This window comes from Xenopus laevis, chromosome 3L, assembly GCF_017654675.1.
Source record: "Xenopus laevis strain J_2021 chromosome 3L, Xenopus_laevis_v10.1, whole genome shotgun sequence".
NCBI lineage: Eukaryota > Metazoa > Chordata > Amphibia > Anura > Pipidae > Xenopus > Xenopus laevis.
Window position 1 is genome coordinate 87,925,593 of NC_054375.1, and position 25,130 is coordinate 87,950,722.

Below are 25,130 nucleotides of genomic sequence, written 5' to 3' on the forward strand. Positions count from 1 at the left end.
TGTTTCCCAGGACAGACCTCACATTTGCTGAACAAATTATGCAGGTATTCTAGACAAGTATCAGGTGGGTTTCAGTTTAAAAGTGATATAATGTAAACATTCCCAGGTAACGTTCATAAACAGTTTGCAAAGTATGGTGCCCTTAATGACTAGAATATGTGTTGTCAGAGTGAAAGCAAGAGAAAAGATGCCTACTGGTAACTGCCTTATACTAGGCAAGTCAACTCCCAGGATGGAACCTACAGCCAGGTTTTTTGAGCTGTACGTAAAGATGAGACATTGCGGTAGCCACCACCTACAGAAAACATTTTAAAAATGTTTTTCCCTATGTTTTTCTTTTGCATCACAATCCCCATACTGGGCCCCTTCAGAGCCATCTGAAAAACAGATCACCTCATAAGACTAGCAAAACTATATTTTAATTAATGATTGGCACTTTTGCACATAGTAGAACCTCAGTGTACCACAACACAGTATTAAAGGTAAATATGATATAAAGATGGGAGATTTTTTTACATAAAGGGATACTGTCATGGGAAAAATCAGTTAATAGTGCTGCTCCAGCAGAATTCTTCACTGAAATCCATTTCTCAAAAGAGCAAACAGATTTTTTTTAATTTAATTTTGAAATCTGACATGAGGCTTTACATATTGTCAGTTTCCCAGCTGCCCCCAGTCATGCAACTTGTGCTCTGATAAACTTCAATCACTCTTTACTGCTGTACTGCAAGTTGGAGTGATATCACCCCCCCCAGCAGCCAAACAAAAGAACAATGGGAAAGTAACCAGATAGCAGCTCCCTAACACAAGATAACAGCTGCCTGGTAGATCTAAGAACAGCACAGCAGTAAAATCCAGGTCCTACTGTGTTACATTCAGTTACATTGAGTAGGAGAAACAACAGCCTGCCAGAAAGCAGTTCCATCCTAAAGTGCTGGCTCTTTCTGAAAGCACAAGACCAGGCAAAATGACCTGAGATGGCTGCCTATACATCAATATTATAAATTAAAAAACTCACACTTTTTTAATGCTGGTTATATCACTCCAATTTGCAGTACAGCAGTGAAGTGACTGAAGTTTATCAGAGCACAAGTCACATGACTGGGGGCAGCTGGGAAACTGACAATATGTATAGCCTTATGTCAGATTTCAAAATTAAATATAAAAAAATCTGTTTGCTCTTTTGAGAAATAGCAGCACTATTAACTGATGCATTTTGAATATTTTTTTCCCATGACAGTATCCCTTTAAACTCAGTTGACTGCATTGTGGCAAAGCAACAAGGGTCTATTTCACCAAAACAGGGAGCGTTCAAACTTATGACCTTTGTATTTATCCCTTTAATAAAAAGCCAAAATAATAAACAGTTGACCCAATGCCTCTGAGGAAGCTGACAGAGATGTGCGTCAGGTGGCAGAGACCAGACATAAGTGTAATGGCATGTGGTACATTTTGTCACTTGCACTAAATCTCCTCTAGCACAGGTGACAAAACATTCAAAATACCTTAGTACTGTAGTCAATCTGAATCTCCTCCATTTTTATGCAAGAATGTAATTAAAATGTTTCAAATACTCCCGATATCTCCTCCTTCGAATCCCTATGTAACCATCCCTTACGCAAACATAAAATTAGTGTTTTATATTCTTGTCTTGTGGAAGCCGCATATACTCAGGGGAAAACTACTACTATGCTGAAATGGGAACAGAGACTAGGGGAGCCCATAGAAATGGTGGAGTGGGAGAGTATTCACAAGGTAATGGCAAAAGCTTCTATAAATACATATATTAAAGAGAATGCGTATAAAATTTATCATGACTGGTATTATACTCCTAAGAAGTTGCATAAATGGTTCAACTCTTCTGATCTATGACTGGAAAAAAAAAAAAAAGGTAGTGTACCAACACCCACGATTCAAGGCCTGTGCCACGGCCTCTGTCCCTTAGAGGCTAGAGCAGCTGCAAATTCTTTCAGGTTGTGGACAATCAGGCTCAACAACTGCAAATACTGTGTTGCAAGTTTATTTAACACAACATGTTTCATGGGGACATTCGTAACTTTAAGAAAGATACAGCTACTGATACCCCCGTTTCACGCCACTTTAATATGAACAAACATCATGTATCACAGTTAAAATGGTTGGTATTGGAGGTGGTAGAGTCACCACATAGGGGAGGTGACATTAGGAAAATAATGTTACAAAAAGAGGCAATATGGATAAAAAAACTAAATAGCCTGATTCCAACAGGCATGAATGACCAATGGAGCGTTGCATGCTTCCTTTAACATGTATTCAATGATTAACTTTGTTCTTTATCCATTTCAGCAACGATTGGAAGCGGCTGCCCTATAGTCTGAATGTAAGATAGAAAAGATTTTCTACGTTAGCAAAACTACTGATTGGTAAGATACATGGGGCAGGTCCGCAATATATATATATATAAAGAAAAGTTTTGGTCAGAAAGATATGTATTTACGATTAAATTATGGTTTACAAACCTATAATGATTTTTCATGTATATGAATTTACAATGAATGTTGAAAGCTACTTGGACTCTTTTGTAGGCTGAATTGCAATACAAGGGGTTAAGTGTATGTTTGAGGCTAATTCGACAGCCTTCTACTTTCACTTTTTTTCATTCACTTATTGGACTAACTTTGGATACCAAGGACTATTGAGTTCTTCACAGATCACAGATGAACTTTGTCGGATGTGGGGTCAGGCTACAAAAAAACCCCAACAGCAGTGACCTCATCGTGTCAATCTCTTAATGCACCCTATCACGTCAAGGGGGTGGGTCGTAACTGGGTTTAAAACATATGTGTAATGTGCACTGATCTTCTGATCTATGCCCAAGGGGTTGTGGGGAAGTGGCAGATGAAATGCACATGTGGTGGACTTGTCCAACGATATACAGACTGTGGGAGGAAGTCTTTAAAACGATAAATGACACCTTGGCGACGTCGATGCCACCTGATCCTTGGCTAGCTCTTTTGTTGCGTAAACCTGAACAGATAACATACAATGAACATAAATTATGTGTTCAACTCTGCCTAATCACGAGAGGCTTAATAGCTAAAAGATGGAAGGGCCCACCTCCTACTATGCAGGAAATCCGAAACCAGTTATGGTGGTCTATCGAAATGGAGAAACTTACAGCTTTAATGAATAATAGGCTCAGTAAATTTGAGGATGTATGGAATATTTGGCTATATAGAGAAGGGTTATTGCTAAGACAAATATAATACCTCAACCACCAGAAGGACTCCCTCAACCCCTCCCTCCCCACCCTTTTCCCCCCTCTCCTTTTCCTTTTTTTTTATAAGGATTTGTTGTAAATTTGTTAACACATACATAGGTTTATGAGTGTGTAATAATGCGATAGACAAAGATTGCGTCTTAGTGAAATTTTTATTGCTGTATATGTAAACAGGAAAAGTCAATTGCATTTTGTCGATCTTGTGTTAACTTCAATAAACAGAAAGTTGAAAAAAAAAAAATGTTTCAAATACTTAAGGGCAATGAAACATGGGATGTTTTGGCAAGGAAACGTCTGAAATGCCATGTCATTTCCCACAATGTAAATTGCCATCAGTACATTACGGAAACCAAGTTTAAGCTATGTGAATGAACAAAGATATCAGCATACCTTATCTGAAAGGCAATAATAAATAGCTGGACAGATTTCCTACACTTAACATAGAAACACTTCTTTTCTTAATATAATTTATCACGCACCATTAAATACTGACAATGGGGGGAAAATAAAGTAGTGGAATCACAAACTGAATCCCAAACACAAAACACTATTAATTATCCGTCTCATTTGCAAATGTAATAAATTCATGTTCTTTAATTTGTTTCTCTAATTATAGAACTTCGTTCTGAACCTTTGTGTGATTATTCTGATAAGATACAGTTTTTGTGTGGTATTTTACATTTTTCACAAATGAAGATCACTGAAGAACACAATGTCTGGGTTGCTGCCCCTACCCAGATGAACCTCCTTAAAATAGAGAGTAGTTTGAACAAAGCAGCTTAAAGGGTTATAGGGGAGTTGTGAAACATATAAACTCATTTTGAGCATATTTATCCTACAAGGCAGAAACAATGGAAGATTCTGCCAAACCAATATATAATTGTTCATATTTGCTAGGTCAACAACAATTCTGAGATATCTGAAGGATTGGACTATCTGTAACTGTCCAAATGCAGGAAAATGACCTACAGGGAGCAGATCCATGGGGAATAGACAAAGTGGGATTTTGAAAATGTTTATGAAAAAATGACAAAATTATGACAAACGTGCTGGGTTGTAGAAACAAGGCAACGATAACAAAGACAAATGATTTTAACAAACTTCAATTAACATAATGACATAATGACCAAAAACTATTTTTTGAATTTAGAATAGAATTGCATTCAAGTCCCAATGCTCTAGTATTTCCTACTGCCAAAAGCTTTATGTGGGGGTGCATACTTAAAGGGGACCCGTCACCCAAAAAAAATATTCAAAATCCTATTTTATCACATAACTCAAGCTAAATGAACTTTTTTTTAAATTACACTCTATAAATTATTTGAATCTTGTTTCCTTCAGTCTGGGAATTCATAATGATAGCAAGCAGGCAGGAGCCATTTTGTTATTAAGACAAGCCTTGCATCAGCTCAGAATCTTGTTTGTGCACCAGAATGGGGGACCTGATGTCCATCCCCATGCCCTGGCTACACAATTAAACGGTGAAGTTAATGAGGGAATGCGAGGAGAGCAGTGACATCTAGGAAGTGCTGAATGGAAAGTTAAAGTAATTGTCTGGCCCCCCTCTATGCCTAAGGCATAGAGGAGGGGCGGTGATATTTGATTGACAGCTGAAATTTTTAAATGAGTTTACAACAACTATGAATGCTTAAATAAAAAATAGAAAATTGATTTCATGTTTAATTTGAAAAGGACTTTTATTATACTGATTTTTGTGTCTGGGCGACAGGTCCACTTTAAGAAATTGCCAATGTACCGTTTTGATATGCTCCACGCTTTGGATTTGGTTACTTTTTTCCTAACAAATATCTACATACTCTTTTAAGAAAATATTTTATATATTTATATTAGATTAACTGTTATAATGGTAGTCAACACTGGTTTTTGATCAGAGAATACAGGGGTACCAAAATATACATAAAACAGGATTTTCCTTCACTTTATTCATCAGCACATCGTCTGTTCACAGGTTTTTGTCACACACTTTTGACAAGCCACACTCGCCACCAAAAAGAATTCCCTTTGCTATGCAAATACCCCTGAAAATTCACAGTCACCTGTCTCTTTACTTTCACACTGTGGTTCACAGCTTTTGCACAGCTTTCATCTCTTGCACGGACGCCAGAAAAAGATACAAAGTTTCCGAAACAATGAAAACAAAGAGGTTTTTTTTTGGCAGACCTCCTAGAACTCTCAACAGCTGCACTTAGATACATTTTCAACAATTTAAGATGAGCAAAGATACAATTGTAATAATTTAAGATAAGCAGGTGTCTTGGGTGAACTGAGACTAGCAGCTTAATGAGCAATTCATCTTCATTAGCAAAACTGTTATAACACATAAAAAATGGCACTAACACTCCCAGAAATTATTTCAGACTTTCTTTACCTGCCAAATATTGTAAAATGGATATGGTAATTAGGGGGTGTGGCCATCAAATGGAGGTGATCAAAAAATGTTGCCACACATAGTACAGCACATTTTTTTCTCCCTCTTTCTGTTTTATAAATGTTGAGAGTTATGCCCCAAGGGCAGCAGCCCTTTACACACCAGCCTTTCTCGGAGTTAACCTATACCCCTTTCCTGCTAAACAATACTTAACTGGCTCTCACACAAACCAGAAAGCATTATATTTATGACAAAGTAAATGACAAGCAATCCTCACACATTATATTAAAAACACAGACATTTTCAAGCCACTGAAAAAATGCCCTTCCCTATAAACAAGGCAACTATTTGTCCATATATTGCAATATTAAACATTTTCCAATCTTTAATATATTGGACAAACATCTAAAGTTCTCTAACAATGCACAGTAACATCTCTTTCTCAGTGTCTAATTTTAATAAACTTCAGAAGAATACTTTTTAATAAGCTTTTGCTTTGTTGTTTAGTATCTCACTTCGCTAATCTTGTACATTTGACCTTTCCGTAACACAATTAAAATCATGGAATACAAGTCAGCAAGGCATTTGATAAATTACAGTTTTAATATGCTTGACTGAACAATGAAGAGAATGTTGCCTGCTTGTATGATGCTTAAAGGGCACTCAAAAACAGCTTTACGTTGGCAATGCAGAATTTTGGGCTAACATCTTCTTGCCAAAACACCTCCTACCTTGACCTACCAAAAGTTCAGCTTAATATTGTGCATTGTGTATGATGTGAATAGTGTTTTCCTGAGACAATTTTCAATTGGTTTTACTTTTTTTATTATTTGTGGATTTTGCGTTATTTAGCTTTTTATTCAGCAGCTCTCCAGTTTGCAGTTTCAGCAATATGGTTGCTAGGGTCCAAATTACCCTAGCAACCATACAATGATTTGAATAAGATTAGTCTGGAATAGGAAAGGGCCTGAATAGAAAGACGAGTAATAAAAAGTAGCAATAAGAATAAATTTGTAGTTTTACAGAACATTTTTTTTAATCTGGGCTCAATCACCCCCCAAAGCTGGAAAGACTTAGAAGGCAGCAAATAATTAAAAATTTTTATAACATACTTAAAAACTTACTTAGCTTAAAGGTGAACCACCTCTTTTAGAGGCCTATTAATCATAATTCAGATTTGTGAGGTTTTAGAGTTTTTTTCTACTTCAAATAAACTTACAATTAAAAAAACTTGATTGTTTATTAAAAAATCCAAATATAAAATACTTGAATGAATAAAATCATGGACTCACGGTAGTTCGAATTTGTGAGTTTACAAGCTAAAAAAAACTTGAAAAACTAGAATTGAATAAACAGTTTCAATTTTGCATGGGACAGCTCCCACTAACTTCTACATGCCAATGTTTTACATTTAAGTTTTTCCAGTTTTTCAGCCTTATAAATACTTGATTTGATTTTATAATTCGAGTTTGTGAGTTTTAGCTCACAAAAAACTTGAGTCACAGTAAATATTACAATTTGAGTGTTGATAAAACAGCCCCTTAGTGTTGGGTCAATGCTTTGTCAGAATTGTAGATTTGTTTGCGAGTGAGTTTTGCTAAAGGAAAAAAGAACAAGGCAAACAACAAATGCATTTATTTTGTGCAGTAAGTATAGTAAAAATGTTCAGTGTGTAAGAAATGTAAAATTGTGGTTAACTTTCTACATTTCACTCCAAACTACAAGAAATCAAGATGCCAGTAATTTGTCATGCAAATACTGTATACACTGGTAACGACTCAACATTCAAACACATTTCCCCCAAGATAAGATATAAACTATATTTTTTTTTCTGGCCAGTATTTAGTATATTGCCATTTAGCAAACTTGAATCCTACTATTTTTATTTTAGAAAATATAGAATCATCTTCCAGAAGGTTCTGTGATAATACTGTAACGTTGCACCTAATACATATAATTCACAATAAAAGCATCCAGGGTGTGAATTTAATTTGTACATTACTTTTATTTGCACCAGTTTGTCAAACCTTAAAAAAAAGTCAAATCGAACATTGGCAAGGAATGTAGATTAGATTTGACAAGCAGCTCAGCTAGGTGAAGGTTAATTTTTTACCTTGCAATGTTTGCATGAAAAGTCATGCAAATATATAATCAATCAGATATAATACTCCTTCTCCCATCTGGCCAATTGAAGAGTATACTGACGTCTCAGCTCATTGGCTGAAAAACTCAATAGTATGAGATTTGGCTAAATGCAAAAGTGGTTAATGATCCAGATATACAGCCCACAGAGTGGGAGCATCTACATTACAAGAGTGGAGATGCATTCAACATTTAATAGGCACATCAAAAAAGGCAATGTGTACAAAATTTACAGAGTAGATTTAAAGACAGATCCTACAAAAACAGAATAGCTACTAAAAATATAAGAATATTTTCATAGGAAAAAGCAGTCTTTCTTCAAGCCATAGGAACAAAATTCCAAATTGGTATCACAGATACATAGTTCCATACCAGGAGCTGAAACAACTGCACTAATAATTAAGAGTCAACGGGAGATTTATGGGCAGATTTATCAAAATAAATTTTAATAAATAAAAACTCACCCACGTTCTATTCATTGCTATTGGATTTTAGAAGCATATTTATCAGTGAGTGAAAGTTAAAACTCTCTATTTAATAAATACCCTTCCAAAAATCTAAACTCATATTTTGATAAATCTGCGCCCTAAGTGTCACTCAACCATACAGAAAATATATAATGTAATCATCTATTTATCAAAATCTTTATGAAAGTTTAAAGAAGGGGTTGGCATAGACTTCCTATCTCTCAAAATTAGCCATGGCAGGATTGATATTAAAATTTCACAAGGCAACATTTAACCCCATTCCCTGCTAGAAACATAGTTATAAAAGCACAAAATTTCACAAAGAATAATTTCCAGTAGGGCAATCAAATTTATACTGTGGTAAAGTACTGTGTATAATGACCACTGGTTTTAGAAGGCATCTCTCTGATTATGCTGGCACCATCCATTGTGACAAAAAAGATAAAAGACTAATTCCTGGAAAAAAACATTATACAATATGGAACGATTCAGTAAAGGGGGAGCAAGGGTTTAGGTCAAAAGTCAAGCAGTGTGACACCAGATGAAATTAGTGCTTTCTACATTAGGAGATCTAACTGGCTGGGCAGAATTCTTGTGCACCTTAGTAAAGCTATAAGGAACAGGGGTCTTTTGAAAGAGCACTAAAAATAATGTTGCGATTGTTCAATTTGACATATCCATTTCTGTGACCTGGCTTTTTTCTTTTTTTTGTCTATTTGTGCCCCTGAGGAAGACCCTTAAGGTAGAAACGCGTTGGGCTCACCTCTTTATTTTTGTATAATTTTGTAATTCTTTCTTGTTTTTGCTTTTTTGTAATAAATTCATTATTTTTGGAATGTATAATGTGTGAGAAACAACATGCTTTGGATGTGAAGCAAACTTTTGCAGGCTAGCTTTGGATACAGTAAGAATAAGGGGACTAAAAACAACACAAAAACAGACCTTCCTTCACAAAAAAAGATACTAGCTTAGTAAATTCAATAATACACTCTTGTAGTGATGGGCGAATTTATTCAGCAGGCGCAAATTCGTGGCGAATTTGCGCGTTTCGCAGCCGACAAATAAATTCACTAAATGGCCGCAAAAATTCGCTGGCGTTGAAAAAACGGACGCCGGTGTCAAAAACGACACAATTCGCAAATTTTTCGGCGAAGCAAAACTGTGCAAATTCGCCCATCACTACACTCTTGTTAAGGAAAACTATATTATAACAAAAAAGTAGGTTACAAATTTTGCACACAATGTTCTGAGGTTCTGTACCAGCCAAAGGGAAATATGATCCCATCAGTTACCTGTTCTTAAGGACCAATTCCCAATATAAGAGAATATAAAAGTTGCTATACAAGTCTAATTATATTCACGTTCTTATTGCACAGCAGATCAGAAACCTGTGCAATTTGCATGAAGATGTAACAATCAGTCCTGTAACATTGGTTTCTATGAAAGGTGCTTGTGTGTGTCACTGATATTTCTACCAAAATCCAACATGAGGCTCTCCTGTGACAATTTTGATGGTCTGGGTCATATAGAAATGCTAAACCTTTAGGCTTGCACATTTCTATCCATACTTGTTATTAGGCTTAGTACGGCTGTTAAATGGTACAGGTATGATACCTGTTATCCAGAATGCTTGGAACAAGGGGTTTTCCAGTTAACTGGTCTTTCTGCATTTTGGATCTTCATACCTTAAGTCTACTAGAAAATCACATAAACTTTAAATAAACCCAATATGCTAGTTTTGCTTCCAATAAGGAGTAATAATATATTAGTTTCGATACAATACAAAGTACTATATTATTATTACAGAGAATAAAGGAAATCATTTTAAAATGTTGATTATTTCTATAAAATGGAGTCTGTGGGAGATGGCACAAGGGTTCCGGATAACAGATTCCATACCTGTAATGTCAGAATCGAGATATTTATAATTACTGACTTCAAGCTTTGTGTTGTGGTAGAGATGTCATCTATATGCTGGTTTTGTAACTCATAATGGTAGCTAAAAGGGATTAGCCTAAAAGAAGCAGTGCCAGAGTTTGAGGATTCAACGACAACTCAAGATAGTTGTGGTGATAGTACATTATCCAGGCAAGATAGGCTTTGTCCATTGTGGTTGATTACGCATAGTACAAATCACCACTGTAATGCACCATAAGCAACAATAAAGTTATAATAAAGTTGATAGATTCTTTTGTAGATTTTAGGGCACTGTGAAATATAGCCAGATGGAATTATCCTGTGACTTCAGATTAAATTCCTTAGTATTATCCTTTTCGTTTTGGTTCCGCCTTTTAATGTGTTCAGAGAACTCTGAATTAATAAAACTGTGATGCTAAATGATAATCAAAAGGGAATGCTATGGAATACAAAGTTCGTATCTCAAGGCTCCTGGCTAAGCTCTTTGCGAGAAGATTTTTTTACAGTATTTTTAAATTAATAGCACATTGGTGATGCAGTCAGTGCAAGAATCCTATTGTTATGCTGAACGGTTATGGATTTAGACACATTTCATATGACTTTGCTTGCTAAGCACTTCAAGGACACTGCTATGTTTGAGTGATGCTTAGTTAAATATGAATTTCCTGGCAAGAACTTACATGCAATCTTAATAGGTAGTTGCCTACTAGTAATATGGTTTCATTAGAATCCTTGGACAAGGTTTACACAAAACGATACTATAGACCAACCAATAAAAATAATCAGAAATATGCAGAAACACAAGGCATGAGCAGAACAAGATTTACTTAACAGTTAAAAAGAAGTCAATGTAAATCATGGTCACAGAAAGTATATTTCCCCCTTGCAAGATCTAGCAACATTGTAATTATTCAAGGATATCATTATCAGTCTGGAAAGAGACAAAGAAAGAGAGAGAGCAATGGGTAGGAAGGATATTACTGAAATAAACAGTCATTTATTATGCATATGTGTGATAAAAGTATCATTTGCAGACATTCTTGAGTATGTAGCAACATGACTGCTGTGAAATGTTTCATTAAACTGTTGGGTTTATCTTCAAGGCCAGAATTTGGCAGTGGGGATTAGAGGCTATATAAAAAGAAAAGGTATATGTAATATAGTCCCTCAGTTGTGGAGGTTGAAAAAATGTAATTTACAAGTTAAGCCTGTTTATGATAATATCCCTATGATTTACTAGAGTTATGTGAAGCTCATGCTCACATCAGTTTTTCAGCTAAACAAGTATGCTTTTTAGATTCTCTTTCCTTGGCCCACCTGTAGCCACATCTCAATCAATGAAGTTCACTCAGAACATTAACCAGTGGATGGTCATTTGAGGTATATGTAAGTGCTGGGTTCATCAAGGGCTTTTTTGGGCCCAGGTATAGCATCTGCAATTAGTGCACACAAGAGGAAGATGTTGGGGTGAAAATTAACAAATATGGTTACAAATAAGATTTTCTCCACCAGCATTTTTAATCAAGTGAATGAAATGCATGTGTGCCATTACCCTAAAAGATCTTACTTACTTCAGGTAAACAGACTAGCAAAACAGCAGCACATTCTAGCTGCTGTGCTGCCCTGAGAAGGTCTTCCAGATGCCACCCCACCACACTTTTTAGTGTTGGAGCTGGATATGAGGGGCTGTATCGCTAGTGCAGAGAGCATGATGTCAAAGGAATGGCGTTGTTGACTTGCTTTACCCATGAAAGTTTGGAGGTAGGGGGCCAATTCTGTGCATTAAGTGCTTCTCTGTTAATATTCTGTAGTCCTCCCCAATGTGATGCTTAAACCTGCCCAAAGAATACTGCCAGATTCTGGAACAGATATTGGTTGGGTAGTGCATCTGAAGAGGCCTGTATACGAGTCCATAAGACATTTAGGCTTTTTTTCATCATCTATGGACATGATGCAGCACACAGACAACGGGGAGAAATCTGAAGCATTAGAGGACTAACATCTGGCAGCTGCAGTGCACGTTCGGATAGCAACGCCCTTGATGATTTGCTGACTTAGTGTTTCATGTTGAGTTATTACTGGCAGTGAGAAGCACATGCAATGCTGCAACCTCCTCAATTTATCTGGCAGTTTCATTTAAGAAATACAGAATAGTTGTGAGATATATTTTATCCACACACAAGGTACTAATACAAAACTAATTTCACACAACATATTTAATGCTTATCAAATGGTACAGAGAAATATTATTGCTCAATTTTTAATTTTTAAAGGGGAAATAATATGTGCAACAACTGGACAATAACTGGAATTAAAAAAACAACATTTGCATACAATCAATCTACTTTTTTATTCAGCAAGTTTTTAGTTGAAATATGCTCACAATATGTTTTTTCTAAATGACAATGAAACATTTTACTCTTACACAATTAAACTAAGAAGTAGAATGCAATCACCTTCAGAAGACTTGATCAGACAAAAAAAGAAAATGCAATCCTCAAGGAATCACATATAAGGGCTCATTTACAGTATCAAAGAAACAATGGTGCAGGTGCAGCGAGAGATACATTAACAAAACTATTATGATTTTGTTGAGGCCAACACTTGGAATCCTACCTCTAGGACGAATCCTCTAGACCAGTGCTGTCCAACTGGCAGCCCACCCTTGTGTGTGGCCCCCACATGAAAGTCTGCCTGCTGTGACTTCTTACCTTTGTGTAATCTTTAAAAGGTATCAGTACTGAGATTACCTGGTCCTGCATTGTTTACACCTCAAATGAAGAATGTAAAATCCTGCTTTTTTTACACCTGTAATTCCCCCTGCATTGTTCACATTGTGGACACCTCTATTGTTCACGCCTTCTAGCCCTGTACTGTTCAGGCCTCATATCCAGACTAAAAGTGCCCACATTGTTTACACCTCATCCAAACCTCTGCATGCCCTATGCTCCCTGTGTTTGCAATACTGTGGTTTCCCTGTGTTCCATGCCATACCCTATGCTCTTCTGTGCCATACTCTGTGTGCCTTATGCTCTCTGTGTATGCCATACTCTGCTTGCCCTATGCTCCTTGTGTGTGCTATACTCTGCCTGCCCTATGCTCCCTGTGTGTGTCATACACTGCCTGCCCTATGCTCCCTGTGTGTGTCATACTCTGCCTGCCCTATGCTCCCTCTCTGTGTCATACTCTGCCTGCCTTATGCTTCCTGTGTGTGCCATACTCCGCCTGCCCTATTCTCCCTGTGTGTGTCATACTCTGCCTTCCCTATGTTTTCTGTGTGTGCCATACTCTGCCTGTGAGAAGTGAACCTGATGGGGATTTGTTAGCATCTGAAAATACTTGTTAGGGCCCAAGGAGTTTAATCATGTGCTGGGAGTTGCTATGCTATTCACAAGGTTTATTAAGTCATATTAAGGCATACCCATAAATCCATATTCCTCTTTCTCCCTTATGCTATCCACAAGGGAGAAAGAGGAATATGGATTTATGGGTATGCCTTAATATGACTTAATAAACTTTTTTTCACATATGATTGATGAGTGATATCCCTGCAGTGAGCACCAACCATTTGTTTTTTGGTGTATTACCACCATTAATATGGATATGGTCTTAAAAGTTCTTGTGGTAACATGGGTGTGGTTTAAAGTAGGTGTAGATTAAAAACAGGGAGTGGTCAACACTGGGATCCATTATTGGCCCTCCACCACATAAGCCAGAAAAATTCCGACCCTCGGTGCCACAGAAGTTGGACAGCACAGATCTAGACTTTAGAGAAAATGTATGCCATATTTATTAGAGTATAGCACATTTGTATACAGAGACATAACAAACTGAACCCATAATTTAAGCGAATACCAAATCTGTTAGCACATACATATTGTTTTATAATTGTCCATAAGTACCTGCTATAAGCATCAAACAATGAAAGTTGTCCACCACAACATGAGACGTTGCATCACAATTCTGAAGGACAATGAGTCTGTCAAATGTATAGCATTATTTAGGCAACACAAATATCTAAATATGTTAATCTTCCAATACATTAAACTGATACCATCTACCGTCTTCCAAATGATTATATATCTGGGTGTGTAAAAATATATGGTTGGTTCAGCGTACTGTGTGTTATATCTGTTTAAATCCTCAACCTGATATTTTGGTTTGACACTGCACAGAATGAATATGTCAACTGCAATTTGACATCTCCTCCACTTGGCTAAAATTACATGCCTAAGGGGTGTATCGCAGGTCAATCCAGGTCTTGTGTATAATAAAAGCTGGTCTATTTCCGGTTCTGTCACAGTGATTATGTAACTGTTTCTCTTTAGTCCACTCAGACTGCATTTAACCTTTTAATAGTTAGTGGGAATGTGTTAAGAGGAGTATGTGTTATATTTAACTAAGAGATATAATCTCACTTTATTTACTTCTTTTTCTAGGGATAAAAACATGAAGTTTTAAATTCTTCTTTCAAAGAAAGGGTATTTGTAGACCATTACATTTTCCATGCATTGTTGCAATTCTCAAAATAATGAAAAATGTAACACATTTATATAGTGTAAGTTTATTTTGCTGACTAACACAATATAATAACATTTGGAATTATTTCTTAAGGTGACAGGTCCCCTTTAAAGGACATGTAACCCCTCCCACAATTTAATCAATGAACAGCCCCTTTGAAATCTTTAGATAAATGCCACTGTGGTTAGTAAATAGTAAGGCTGCAGCATCCCCTTAAAGGAGAAGGAAAGGTTAAAACTAAGTAAGCCTTATCAGAAAGGTCCATCTAAATATACCAGTAAACCCCCAAAGTAGTGCTGCTCTGAGTCCCCTGTCAAAAGAAACACTGCATTTCTTTCCTTCTATTGTGTACACATGGGCTTCTGTATCAGACTTCCTGCCTTCAGCTTAAACCTCATTGCCCTCGGCAAGAGCATGCTCAGTTTGCTACTCTTCCCCCCCTCCCTTCTCTGCTGTAATCTGAGCCCAGAGCAGGGAGAGACTCAGGCAGGAAGTGATGTCACACCACATTAATACTGCAGCTCCTATCCTAAACAAAGAGAGTTTCTAGAGCTTTTTACTCAGGTATGGTAAAACATTCTACAGAATAAATATAGCATTCTAGCTTGCACTATTGCAGCTAATCTATTGGCAATAAAATGCCTCTGTAGCTTTCCTTCTCCTTTAATCACTTAGAAACCCTTATATTCCTGTAACCCACTCTTCCACCTCCCTTAGGAATTTACTTTTGCCGTTGACTCATGAGCATGCTCAGTTCTTCTCAGCTCAGATTACTAAACACACCCTCCAGTCTAACAGCCAATGAACAGATAGCATTGCTGGTTCCCATAGAAAACACTAGCTGTCTGATCCTATTTCTCCTAACCACCTCTCCTAAGCTCATATTAACCATTACAATGCTCAATACAAGCAGAACATTTTATCAAAGTATGTTGAGCCTGTGTAAGCCTGTATTCTGCATTGCATGAACTTTATAGCATACATGTCCTGTTTGCAGATGTCAATGTTACTGTTGATGTGTCAGAGGGAAAATGGCCGTCGGATGAAAGCTTGTTTTTTAACCTTACTGTTAATTCTTTCTTACTTCTTTCTGTCTCTAATTTTTTTTTACATTTTCTGTTCATAATTTATCACTTTGACATTGTTTATCAACATGTTTTTGCTTTTCCACTCGTGGTTTCTCAAAATCCCTTTTTTATTTTTAGATTCTTTATCGTTCCAGTAGTATTATTTTTTTTTTTGCATTCCCATAATTTAATTTGCGTTATTTCACATAATTATGTTTATCTTATATCTTTCCCCTCTGTTATGCTCTGCTTTCTCTTCTGCTCTTTAATAATCTGTGCTTTGGCTTGTTTGTCCTGTGAATGGTGTTCCTGACTTTGTTGAAATAAAGTTTCTATGTAAACATATAAATTAAGAGAAGTGCACCCATGCCCAAAGCAAAGATTAAAGGCCCTAAACCACCATGCTGAACAACCAAAATAATAGTTATTGAGTTTGATCTATTTGGAAGCTGTGTTTATTAATCAGTTGTTGAAGCACAACTGTAGTACACTGCTGATATAGTCACCAATGAACATGCACCAAGGCAGAGCACCACAGAAAAGTTAAATGGCCCCGAAGTGTTCTTTATTTTATGCTACAGGTGTCATTATTGCACAGAATAAATTCAGAGTAAACATACATGCATATATTTAGCTATTAACTTGCTAATGAGGAAATTTAGTGAACCTGATCTCCAGCTTATTCTCAAAGCACCATTCAGTGGAGAGCCAGGCATCGACGATCTCTGCTCTAAATACTGAGATACAGTCTAGTATTCAAGCTACACATTACCACAGCAATTAAAAACTTTTTCCAAAACTAAGACACAACAGCAAGAAGTCCCTGTTATACTGCTTGAGAGAATTTCTTGCTGAAAGATTATAATTAGTGACTACTTACAGCTGCATGACCAAATACAAATGACTCGGACTCTCATAAATATCTTCCAAGGCAACGATATTCTCATGTTTGATTCTAGGGAAAAATGGAAAAGAAAAAGATATGTTTTGAGTGAAGTATTAACCTTGATAAGCAGGTTCATCTGACAGGAAAACATCATTTGTTACAATTATTGTCTTAGCAGAACTGTACCAAAATTATTAGGTGTGATGACCGAAAGGCTTGCTGCAGAATGTAGAAGCCATGGGTTTTTTTTTCTGTTTCCACCATAATTCAATTCTAAGGCTAATCATTTCCAGACACTGAACACATATTAGAGACAGGTTTTGTTGCTAAGACACAATGATATGATAAGGAATGATTAATGTTGTGGTTAAACCTGATACTTTGAAAACAGGGATTTACAGTAGTTACGTTTTTATGAGCGAAAACTGAATAACTGCAGGAAAAGTGGCCAGACAGACAAACTATCATGATTCAGTGGATTACCAATAGGTAATCAAGATGTAATCAAATGTAAATATGGCGTGCTTCACAGTGCTTCTTAGGCAAAACTGATTATCATTGCTATAGTAACAGGTTGAGAAAAAAAAGACACTTGTCCATCGAGTTCAACCATTAATACATATATAAAGTCTGCCTACAAAAAATCCCAAATCCCTTCTGAAGCTTCAGAGGATGAAAAATGATTTCCTGATTCCAAGGTAAATTTTCCATATCTTTTACCAGCTTAGTTGCCCTTCTTTGGACTCCCGTTTGAACACTGGAGACCAAAACGGTGCTGCATATTGCAGATGGGTTCTCGAGGGCTCTGTCAGGTTGAAGGATAACGCTCTCCTATCTTAAATCTAAGCCCCTTTTATTTCGGCTCAAAACCTTGTTTGCCTTTGCAGCTGATGGCTGCTATTGACAGATTATAACCTGTACATAAACCAAAGGATTTATAAACTACTGTATCAATCATGTCCTTCTTTCCTAATATGTCAAAGAAGCTGTCACTTATTTAACTTTTTTCTTACCTTCTACCACTCAAATAGTCAAAGGTTAATGACGTCCTTTGCCTGTGGTGTCCATAAATTTACCTTGGAGTAGAGTACCCAAACCTTCAAGCTGGACAGGCCTTTTATATGTCAGATAAGATCACACCATTGTTTGACCCCAGCCCTACCTTCAGTTTGGCGACAAACAGTGCTGCAAGTGCATGTAGGGTTTATGTAATAGAGGAAATAGGGATGCACATAGGACCCTGTCTATAAACATCATGGGCATTCACATTTCAATTCATTGCTATAAACTACATTTTATAAAGCCCTACAATTGTACTAACAAATGTGATAAATTACAACAGTTTATGCTTTCTTTGCTTAACAAAATATGCTTCATCTTTTACCCTCAGTTGTAACACTGTGCTTGTAACCATGCCTGTATGGCCTGGTAAATGACATACATGTGAATTTCTGGGGCACAGAGCAGCTAAGGCAGGTAAAAGTGGTGTATTCCCAGACCTTGCAGCCTTCCTTGTGGGTGAGAAGGAGAGACATGGCACTTCCCTGGATGTTAGAGGGAGGCATGTCACTTCTCGTGTGTCTGGCAGGTATAACCCTCAGACTGGACCTTGGAATAGCTCTACTAAAGTCATGACAGGAAGGCCCAAGTGTCCAATATGCTGAGACATACAGTTGAAAAGTAGCGTGAGGAGACAGGTGGCTGTCTGATGTATTGTTTCCTATTCCTTCTAGGTGGCACTTTATACTGAGAGAAGTTATCTTAAGTGCAAGATTGTGCTTAGAGGAGCATGATTTACTTTAAGTTTTATGGCCAACTTCACTTGTCAAAAGTGTCTTTCAAGAACCTGTGAAAAGACTGTGCGAACCGTTAAAAAAAGAAAAGTCCTGTTTTATGACAAATGTCCCTGAAATTCGAATTTTCTAAATTTTTTATGGTCAAAACTGTCAAATTCGACTAGGAAGTTATTCAAATTGGATTTGAGTATTTAAAAAAAAAAATAGATTTTTGAAATTTATCATACTCTGGCCCTTTAAGAATTTGAATTTGACTATTCGCGACTAAAACCTGCCAAATTGCTGTTTAAGTCAAGGGGAGTTTTTAAAAAAACTCATATGAATTCGAAATTCAACCTTTGATAAATGTGCCTATACGTGTACATAATCTATAACCCATACACTACATAACATAGCTTTGATGTTGTCCATACATGTAGAATATGTTATATACATTTTGTTTTCATTGGCTGACTTCAAATAAAATGTACTTGATTGAAAACTAATACCCTCCTGGCCAGAATTTCCAATAATAAGAGTACAGTATACAACCTTAGATGTCAGCAATCCATTACAGCTGTACATGGATAAGGTAATCAGATCTAGGCAGCAATGGACGTATTAAAATAAGAATGTTTGTTTACCAAATTGTCAGGCATACAAAATCCCCAACTATGTTTTCAATCATTGAAATTCTGCTCAGAGAAAACCTTCTGTCCTTGCCTTGCACACAGCTGTCACCATGAAATGCATATCCTCTAGTGAAAGTCTGAAATAAGGCAGAAATAGCTAGATACTTTATTTAAGGAAATATCTAACTGCAAAATCAGAAAAATCATACAGTTTTATACTAGTTTCTTCAATTGTCCCAATTAATTGTTAATGGCTGGATATCTTATTTCTATATGGCGTACAAAAACAAATTACTGTTTATGTAAAAGCCAACCCTCTTGCTTTGGATAGGCTAGTAGTTACTAGCAGAACCCAGGTCTGGACTGGTATTCAACATCGGCCCTGGCATTTCAAGTACAAAGAGGCCCAAACAGCCCCCCACCAGGCTAATAAACAGTGACTGTCTATGGCATCTTCCAGCAGTCCCTCAACATGTTTTTTCCCCCAGAATTCTACCTACAGAATTCTATAAGTAGCAGTTACTAATCTGTGTATGTGATATAAGACTAAACTCACTGATTCCTTGCAGCAGTGATATATTTTATACTTGAAAGCCGTTCATCAAAGAGTGGTATACTACAAGATTAGTAACAGTTCTAAAGAAGAAAAAAAGACCTATTTTTGAAGCCTGAGCTGCCTGGTTTTTGATAATCTGCTTTTATTAAGCATTTAAAAGGGATGTTCACATTAAAATAGACTGTAGTACGCTGCAGTCAGTGATAGGCTAAGAACAAACGGATCTTTGTTTCTTTTCTTTGTGGTTTATGAACTAGTTTAGAATTTTTCTCCTTGTATTCAGTACATGGTTTCAATGAGAGACTAGAGGATGAACGAGACAGGACACAAATAGAAATATAACTTACATACAATTTGATGTGCACTGTATTGAGTTGTTCTAAGAAATGATTAACATTGTCAACCCTGCAAAGTGATTAGTTACTGGGAGATAGTGTGTACTTTCCTAGCAGAGTAAGTGCAGACACCTGTTTTCCCTGCAGTATGGCAAGCAGGACAGCTTCTGGTATTACAGCTTCTGGCATTACCTTGTAATTTAAATCAAGTATGATAGTATTAAGGAAAAACAGGAAACGCACGCTAATAAGTGAATGCAATGGTTAATAACCCATGAACTGATGCTGCGGATAGTGACAAAACAGATTTGTGTATTGTTTGGAGAGGGGTTCTTCATTAAGATTTGTACTACTCCTAGCGGGTGAGTGAAGGAGCTATTACTGGATTTGTATGTTCGATGTTTTGGGTAGTACAATGCCAAAAGTAATTTTAGATGGCAACTTACTAAGGTTTAACCAGTGCAGTATCTTTACTTTATGTGTTTCTATGTTTCTGCCATGTTTATGATGCCATTGCGATCCATTTGTAGTCCAAAGTAAACTAATACATTACCGTAATTAGCTTCTCGTGAAAATGGATCCAGTGCATATGTGTGTTACTGTGCCTAAGGTAAAGTTCATTATACTGTATGCTACATTCTGACAGTAATAGATGTGAATGATTATGATGTGTTCTCTAAATATACATATAATTTGTTTAGGAAATATAAATAAAGGATAATAATAATGTATATATGTGCCTAGCGTATAGAAACTAAAACATTTTATGTCTGCTTCCAGAGAAAAGCATGGATTGGGCTGAACGAAACAAATGTGTTTGACCTTGAAAAGATGTGTGCCAAACTATAACAAGCTTATTAGCACATACAAGGCTTCAATATAAAATGTGTAAGCAACATCAGTGTTTTTTAATCAGTTCTGAAAACTGTTTTACAGACATCATTTTTTCATCAGATATAAAAGACAAAAGCAACAACTGCTGTCCTCAAAGAGTATTTAGCTGGCCATCACCCCAGTAAAAGGATATTTTATTTCCTCATTTTTTGTGCAGAGAATGGAAAATTATTTAACTGTTGAAAAATAAGAAACTCTGCAAAACTGTGCAACAATCTTAAAAGGCTAGCAACTGTTTACAATACATAACTCTCAATATGGTGCCTCAGTCTGAGTTAGAAATAAGAAAAAATACAGAAAAATCTACATAGTGCAACAGCAACACTCAATCACAGGTTGTGCCACTGACTCCATCTTGGATCATTCCACTAAACAAATGAGCTCACGTTCTCAATTACTTCTTTCCCTGGAATAATATCTCAAATATCAATTCAATTCTGAGGATGTATCATTATAATAATTGTAAATGCTTCTTTCCAAAACCAATTATTACGCCATTTAACTTGTATTATTTATCCTAGGTCCATCATTATTCTAAAACACAACACCACAACACAACATACTACCCAATGTCCCATTTCCAACTCCACCACTCCCCACAGTGTGCCTATCATTAAAGTCATTCTCTAACAGCACCCCCCCCCCCGCCCCACATTACAGAAAGCACTAGAGATGCTATTTCCACGCAAACATTCTGTTCTGACTTTGGCTTGATACACACCTGCAAGAAACATTCTGGTTTCTCATCATTGTTTGTCTTGTTACACTTATCTAGATCTATTACTAGACATTCTATGTGTCTGCAATACACTGGCAGACATTTATGATTTATTTCTGTATCACACATTCAATCTGTTAATTATGACTAAATCATGAATCATATCTACAGACACTAACTCTTTTACAGTGCACAGTATTTTGTCATTTGCCTAGATCTAATAAAAAAGAAGATACGAGGATCCAACTGCCCTTATGCTGTGCCTTTAAAATCTTGCTAGCTGTACCCTCTTTTCCTGTCTTTCAATAGCTTTGAGGGTAACGCTATAGGCACAATGTACAGTGATAACACATATAACAGTGATAACGCTTAGGCTTTGGGTATAGTAGCCCACAGCGACCAATTGTATATTTATTTTCAAAAATATGGATAAACGGAGGGCACACCAATCAATTGGATTTTCAGCAAAATATGCATATAGAGGTGCAAAAAAACCCTAAGGTTACCCCTACATAGAGTAACCAAATAGTCACTTATAATTGGTCTGCACACTCAAAAGAAGAAATTCAATCATAAACTAAGGTAGTATCAAAAAAATCCTTTTACCGTTTAAAAATATTATTTGGCAATGACAAGAGTACTTGCAAAGAAATTTGCATACTTAACAATAATATACATACCACCCAAAGGTTTTTGTATTAGGCAAAATAAAAACAACAATGAGCGGATATACTTGCCACCAATGAGAATAACCCCAACATTTCAGCACAGAGGCCTTTGTCAAGGGGATTCTGATGTGCCATGAGATTACCAAACATATAAAAACCCTATTCAATTATGGTTCCCTTTCGCGCTCTGCCCTAACTTCAGGGTCTGTGATGACATCAGAATCCCCTTGACAAAGGCCTCTGTGCCGAAATGTTGGGGTTATTTCTTTGCAAGTACTATTGTCATTGCTAAATAATATTTTTAAACAGTAAAAAGGATATTTTTTGATACCACCTGAGTTATGATTGAATTTCTTATTTTGAGTGTGCAGACCTATTATATGTTAAAAATATATTTATTTTCAAACCAATAAATAAAATGCTGGTTTGCTGCTAAGGCTTACTAGACCTTCAGCACGTTTCACCATACACAGTGACAACACTTTACAGATTGGCTTTCTAATTTACATACTCATTCAGATCCAATCCACACATGCTACAGTAACTCAAATGTCAATATATAGTACCAAGTTCCTTTTTCCACTTAACCTATCAAAAATGTTATTTATTATAACCTTCTCCCTTGCAACTAACCTTTTGCACCCACCCTATTAATCTCCCTTTATATATTTATACATACTTATCATACATTCGCTTAGAGCCATGACAGATGGATAGGAGATAAAGAAATCCCTGTCAAAAAGAACTTACTATCTATTGAAATCACTGCATGTAAACCACTTCACATACAGCAATGATCCCAGGTTATTGTGCAAAAATGCAAGGTAGGCGACAAAGTGACCCATCTGTCACAGTCCTTAAACAGCTTACTTGTCCTGCACTGCATATTCTAGATGTGGCATTAACAGTGCTTTGTAAGGGCTAGTCCACACGGGGAGATAGCGACGCGTTTGCGGTCGCGGCGACAAAGCGCCGCGACCGGCGCAGGCGACAGTTTTGTATGGGCGCCTATGTAAAAACGCCTGTGCTAACCACACAAGGCGATGCGCTTTTCAACAGTCGCCTGAAAAAGCCTGGCGAGGCTTTTTCAGGCGACTGTTGAAAAGCGCATCGCCTCGTGTGGTTAGCACAGGCGTTTTTACATAGGCGCCCATACAAAACTGTCGCCTGCGCCGGTCGCGGCGACTGTCGCGGCGCTTTGTCGCCACGACCGCAAACGCGTCGCTATCTCCCCGTGTGGAATAGCCCTAAAGGGTAAAAATTACCCTCTCCCCCCCATGAACCTGCACACCTTTTAATACACCTCAAATACTTTTATGATCTTGTAGCTGCTGACTGGAAGTGTAAATTATATAATTATATAATTCTGTTCTATTATATGGTTCATCAAAAATTTCCTGACCATCAAGAATATATTATGAAAGTCTGAAAAGTTTTTTTTAACAAATTGACACATTTATCAAAGATGATGCCCGTTTCAGTTCATTAGAACACAAATAACATCTGGGGATAAAGGTTATGGGCAATTATTTTTGGCACTAAAGTGTACAAAAAGACAATGATTGCTAATTTTTCAACAATCAGAAACTATCATACCCATATAAACAGTAAAATTTACCAAGAACTGATGAATCGGCCCTGTTTCTAAAATAAAAAAATGATCTAATGAGGCTTCTATACAGTAGGTAAAAACAGAAGCTGAATAACATTATTTGTTACTATTTGAATCATTAATTTATCACAAATTCGCAAGCATTAGCACTAGATTATACCACCATGAGTGTTTTCCCTCTTGTAACCTCTAAATCATCAGAGCCATATCAAACAGCTGTGTGAGCTATTATCTGACAAAACTCATTATATCTGCATGCCTAGTTTCAAAATGACAAACAAATCAATTAAAGGAATCAGAGTAAAAGTCTTTATTCGCCCAAAATGCAATGGCTTTGCATTTCTCGAGGGTATGAGAATTACTTCAGAGAAAAATCTCTTTGGGGGTCATTTAAATAATTTCTACAAAGAACATATATGGATGCAGACATCTATTTATATGGAAAGCTTTGTACATTATTTTTACAAACCAAAAAGCACTGCGCTCTGCATATAGGGAGCAAATACCCGAAGGATTCAAGCCTTGTTATGTGCTCAACTGGGAGAGTCTGGAGCCTATAAAGAGATCATCGCTGTGGATGCCTGTCAGCTCTGTGTGAGACTACCCGTCTGTGTGACTCCTTTGGGGTGAGTGTTACCTGAGGGAAGGGGTAGGAAAGGATAAGGATCCAGAGATCTCCTGTTTGGAGAAACAGGCTGTTTGTGTGCCTGCCGCGTGGGAGCATATACTTTCCATCGGGAAAGGTATTTGGGCAGGTATCACTACCTAGGACTGGTACTCTTTTGGGGGACAAGGGATGGAGACTCTTGGGCTGCCAAAATGGAGTTGCGGGACTTTTCCTGTCAGGAAATTACCAGGACTGGACTGCTACAGGTTCCAAGGGTAGTGGATCATGCTTTGAATGCATTTATGTGTATAATGTTACAGTTTACTTCCCCTTTAAAATTGCACTTCTTTGTATAAAGTTTATATTTTTATATAATAAAGTGTATGATTGATTTGTTTCCTAATGGGACTATCCTCAGGTGTATTCCGGGACCCCATTAGGTGGAGGCACTGCCAGAGAGGAGTTTCCCAGTACCTTAGCAAAGGGGACTCAGGACCTGCATTGGTAAGAATTATGTGATGTACCACCTTGGCATCAGGGGGGTGGCCAAAAATGGGTTACAATACTATAACCCCTATACTGAACACATGTGATCTCCATTTAACTAATTATGACTTAAGAAAATAATTGGGTTTACCAGTGCTGATTTAGGTATGTCATATCTGCTAAGCACCACTTTTGTAAT

General features: G+C 36.9%; 1 protein-coding gene across 1 annotated transcript in view; it reads right to left on the reverse strand.

Moving 5' to 3' along the window:
- Positions 1 to 25,130, reverse strand: part of camk1d.S (calcium/calmodulin dependent protein kinase ID S homeolog) — a 147,623-nt gene that overhangs the window by 39,392 nt on the left and 83,101 nt on the right. The window contains 1 exon segment of the mRNA NM_001090721.1: positions 16,643 to 16,717. Within this exon segment, the coding sequence (NP_001084190.1) occupies positions 16,643 to 16,717 (75 nt within the window).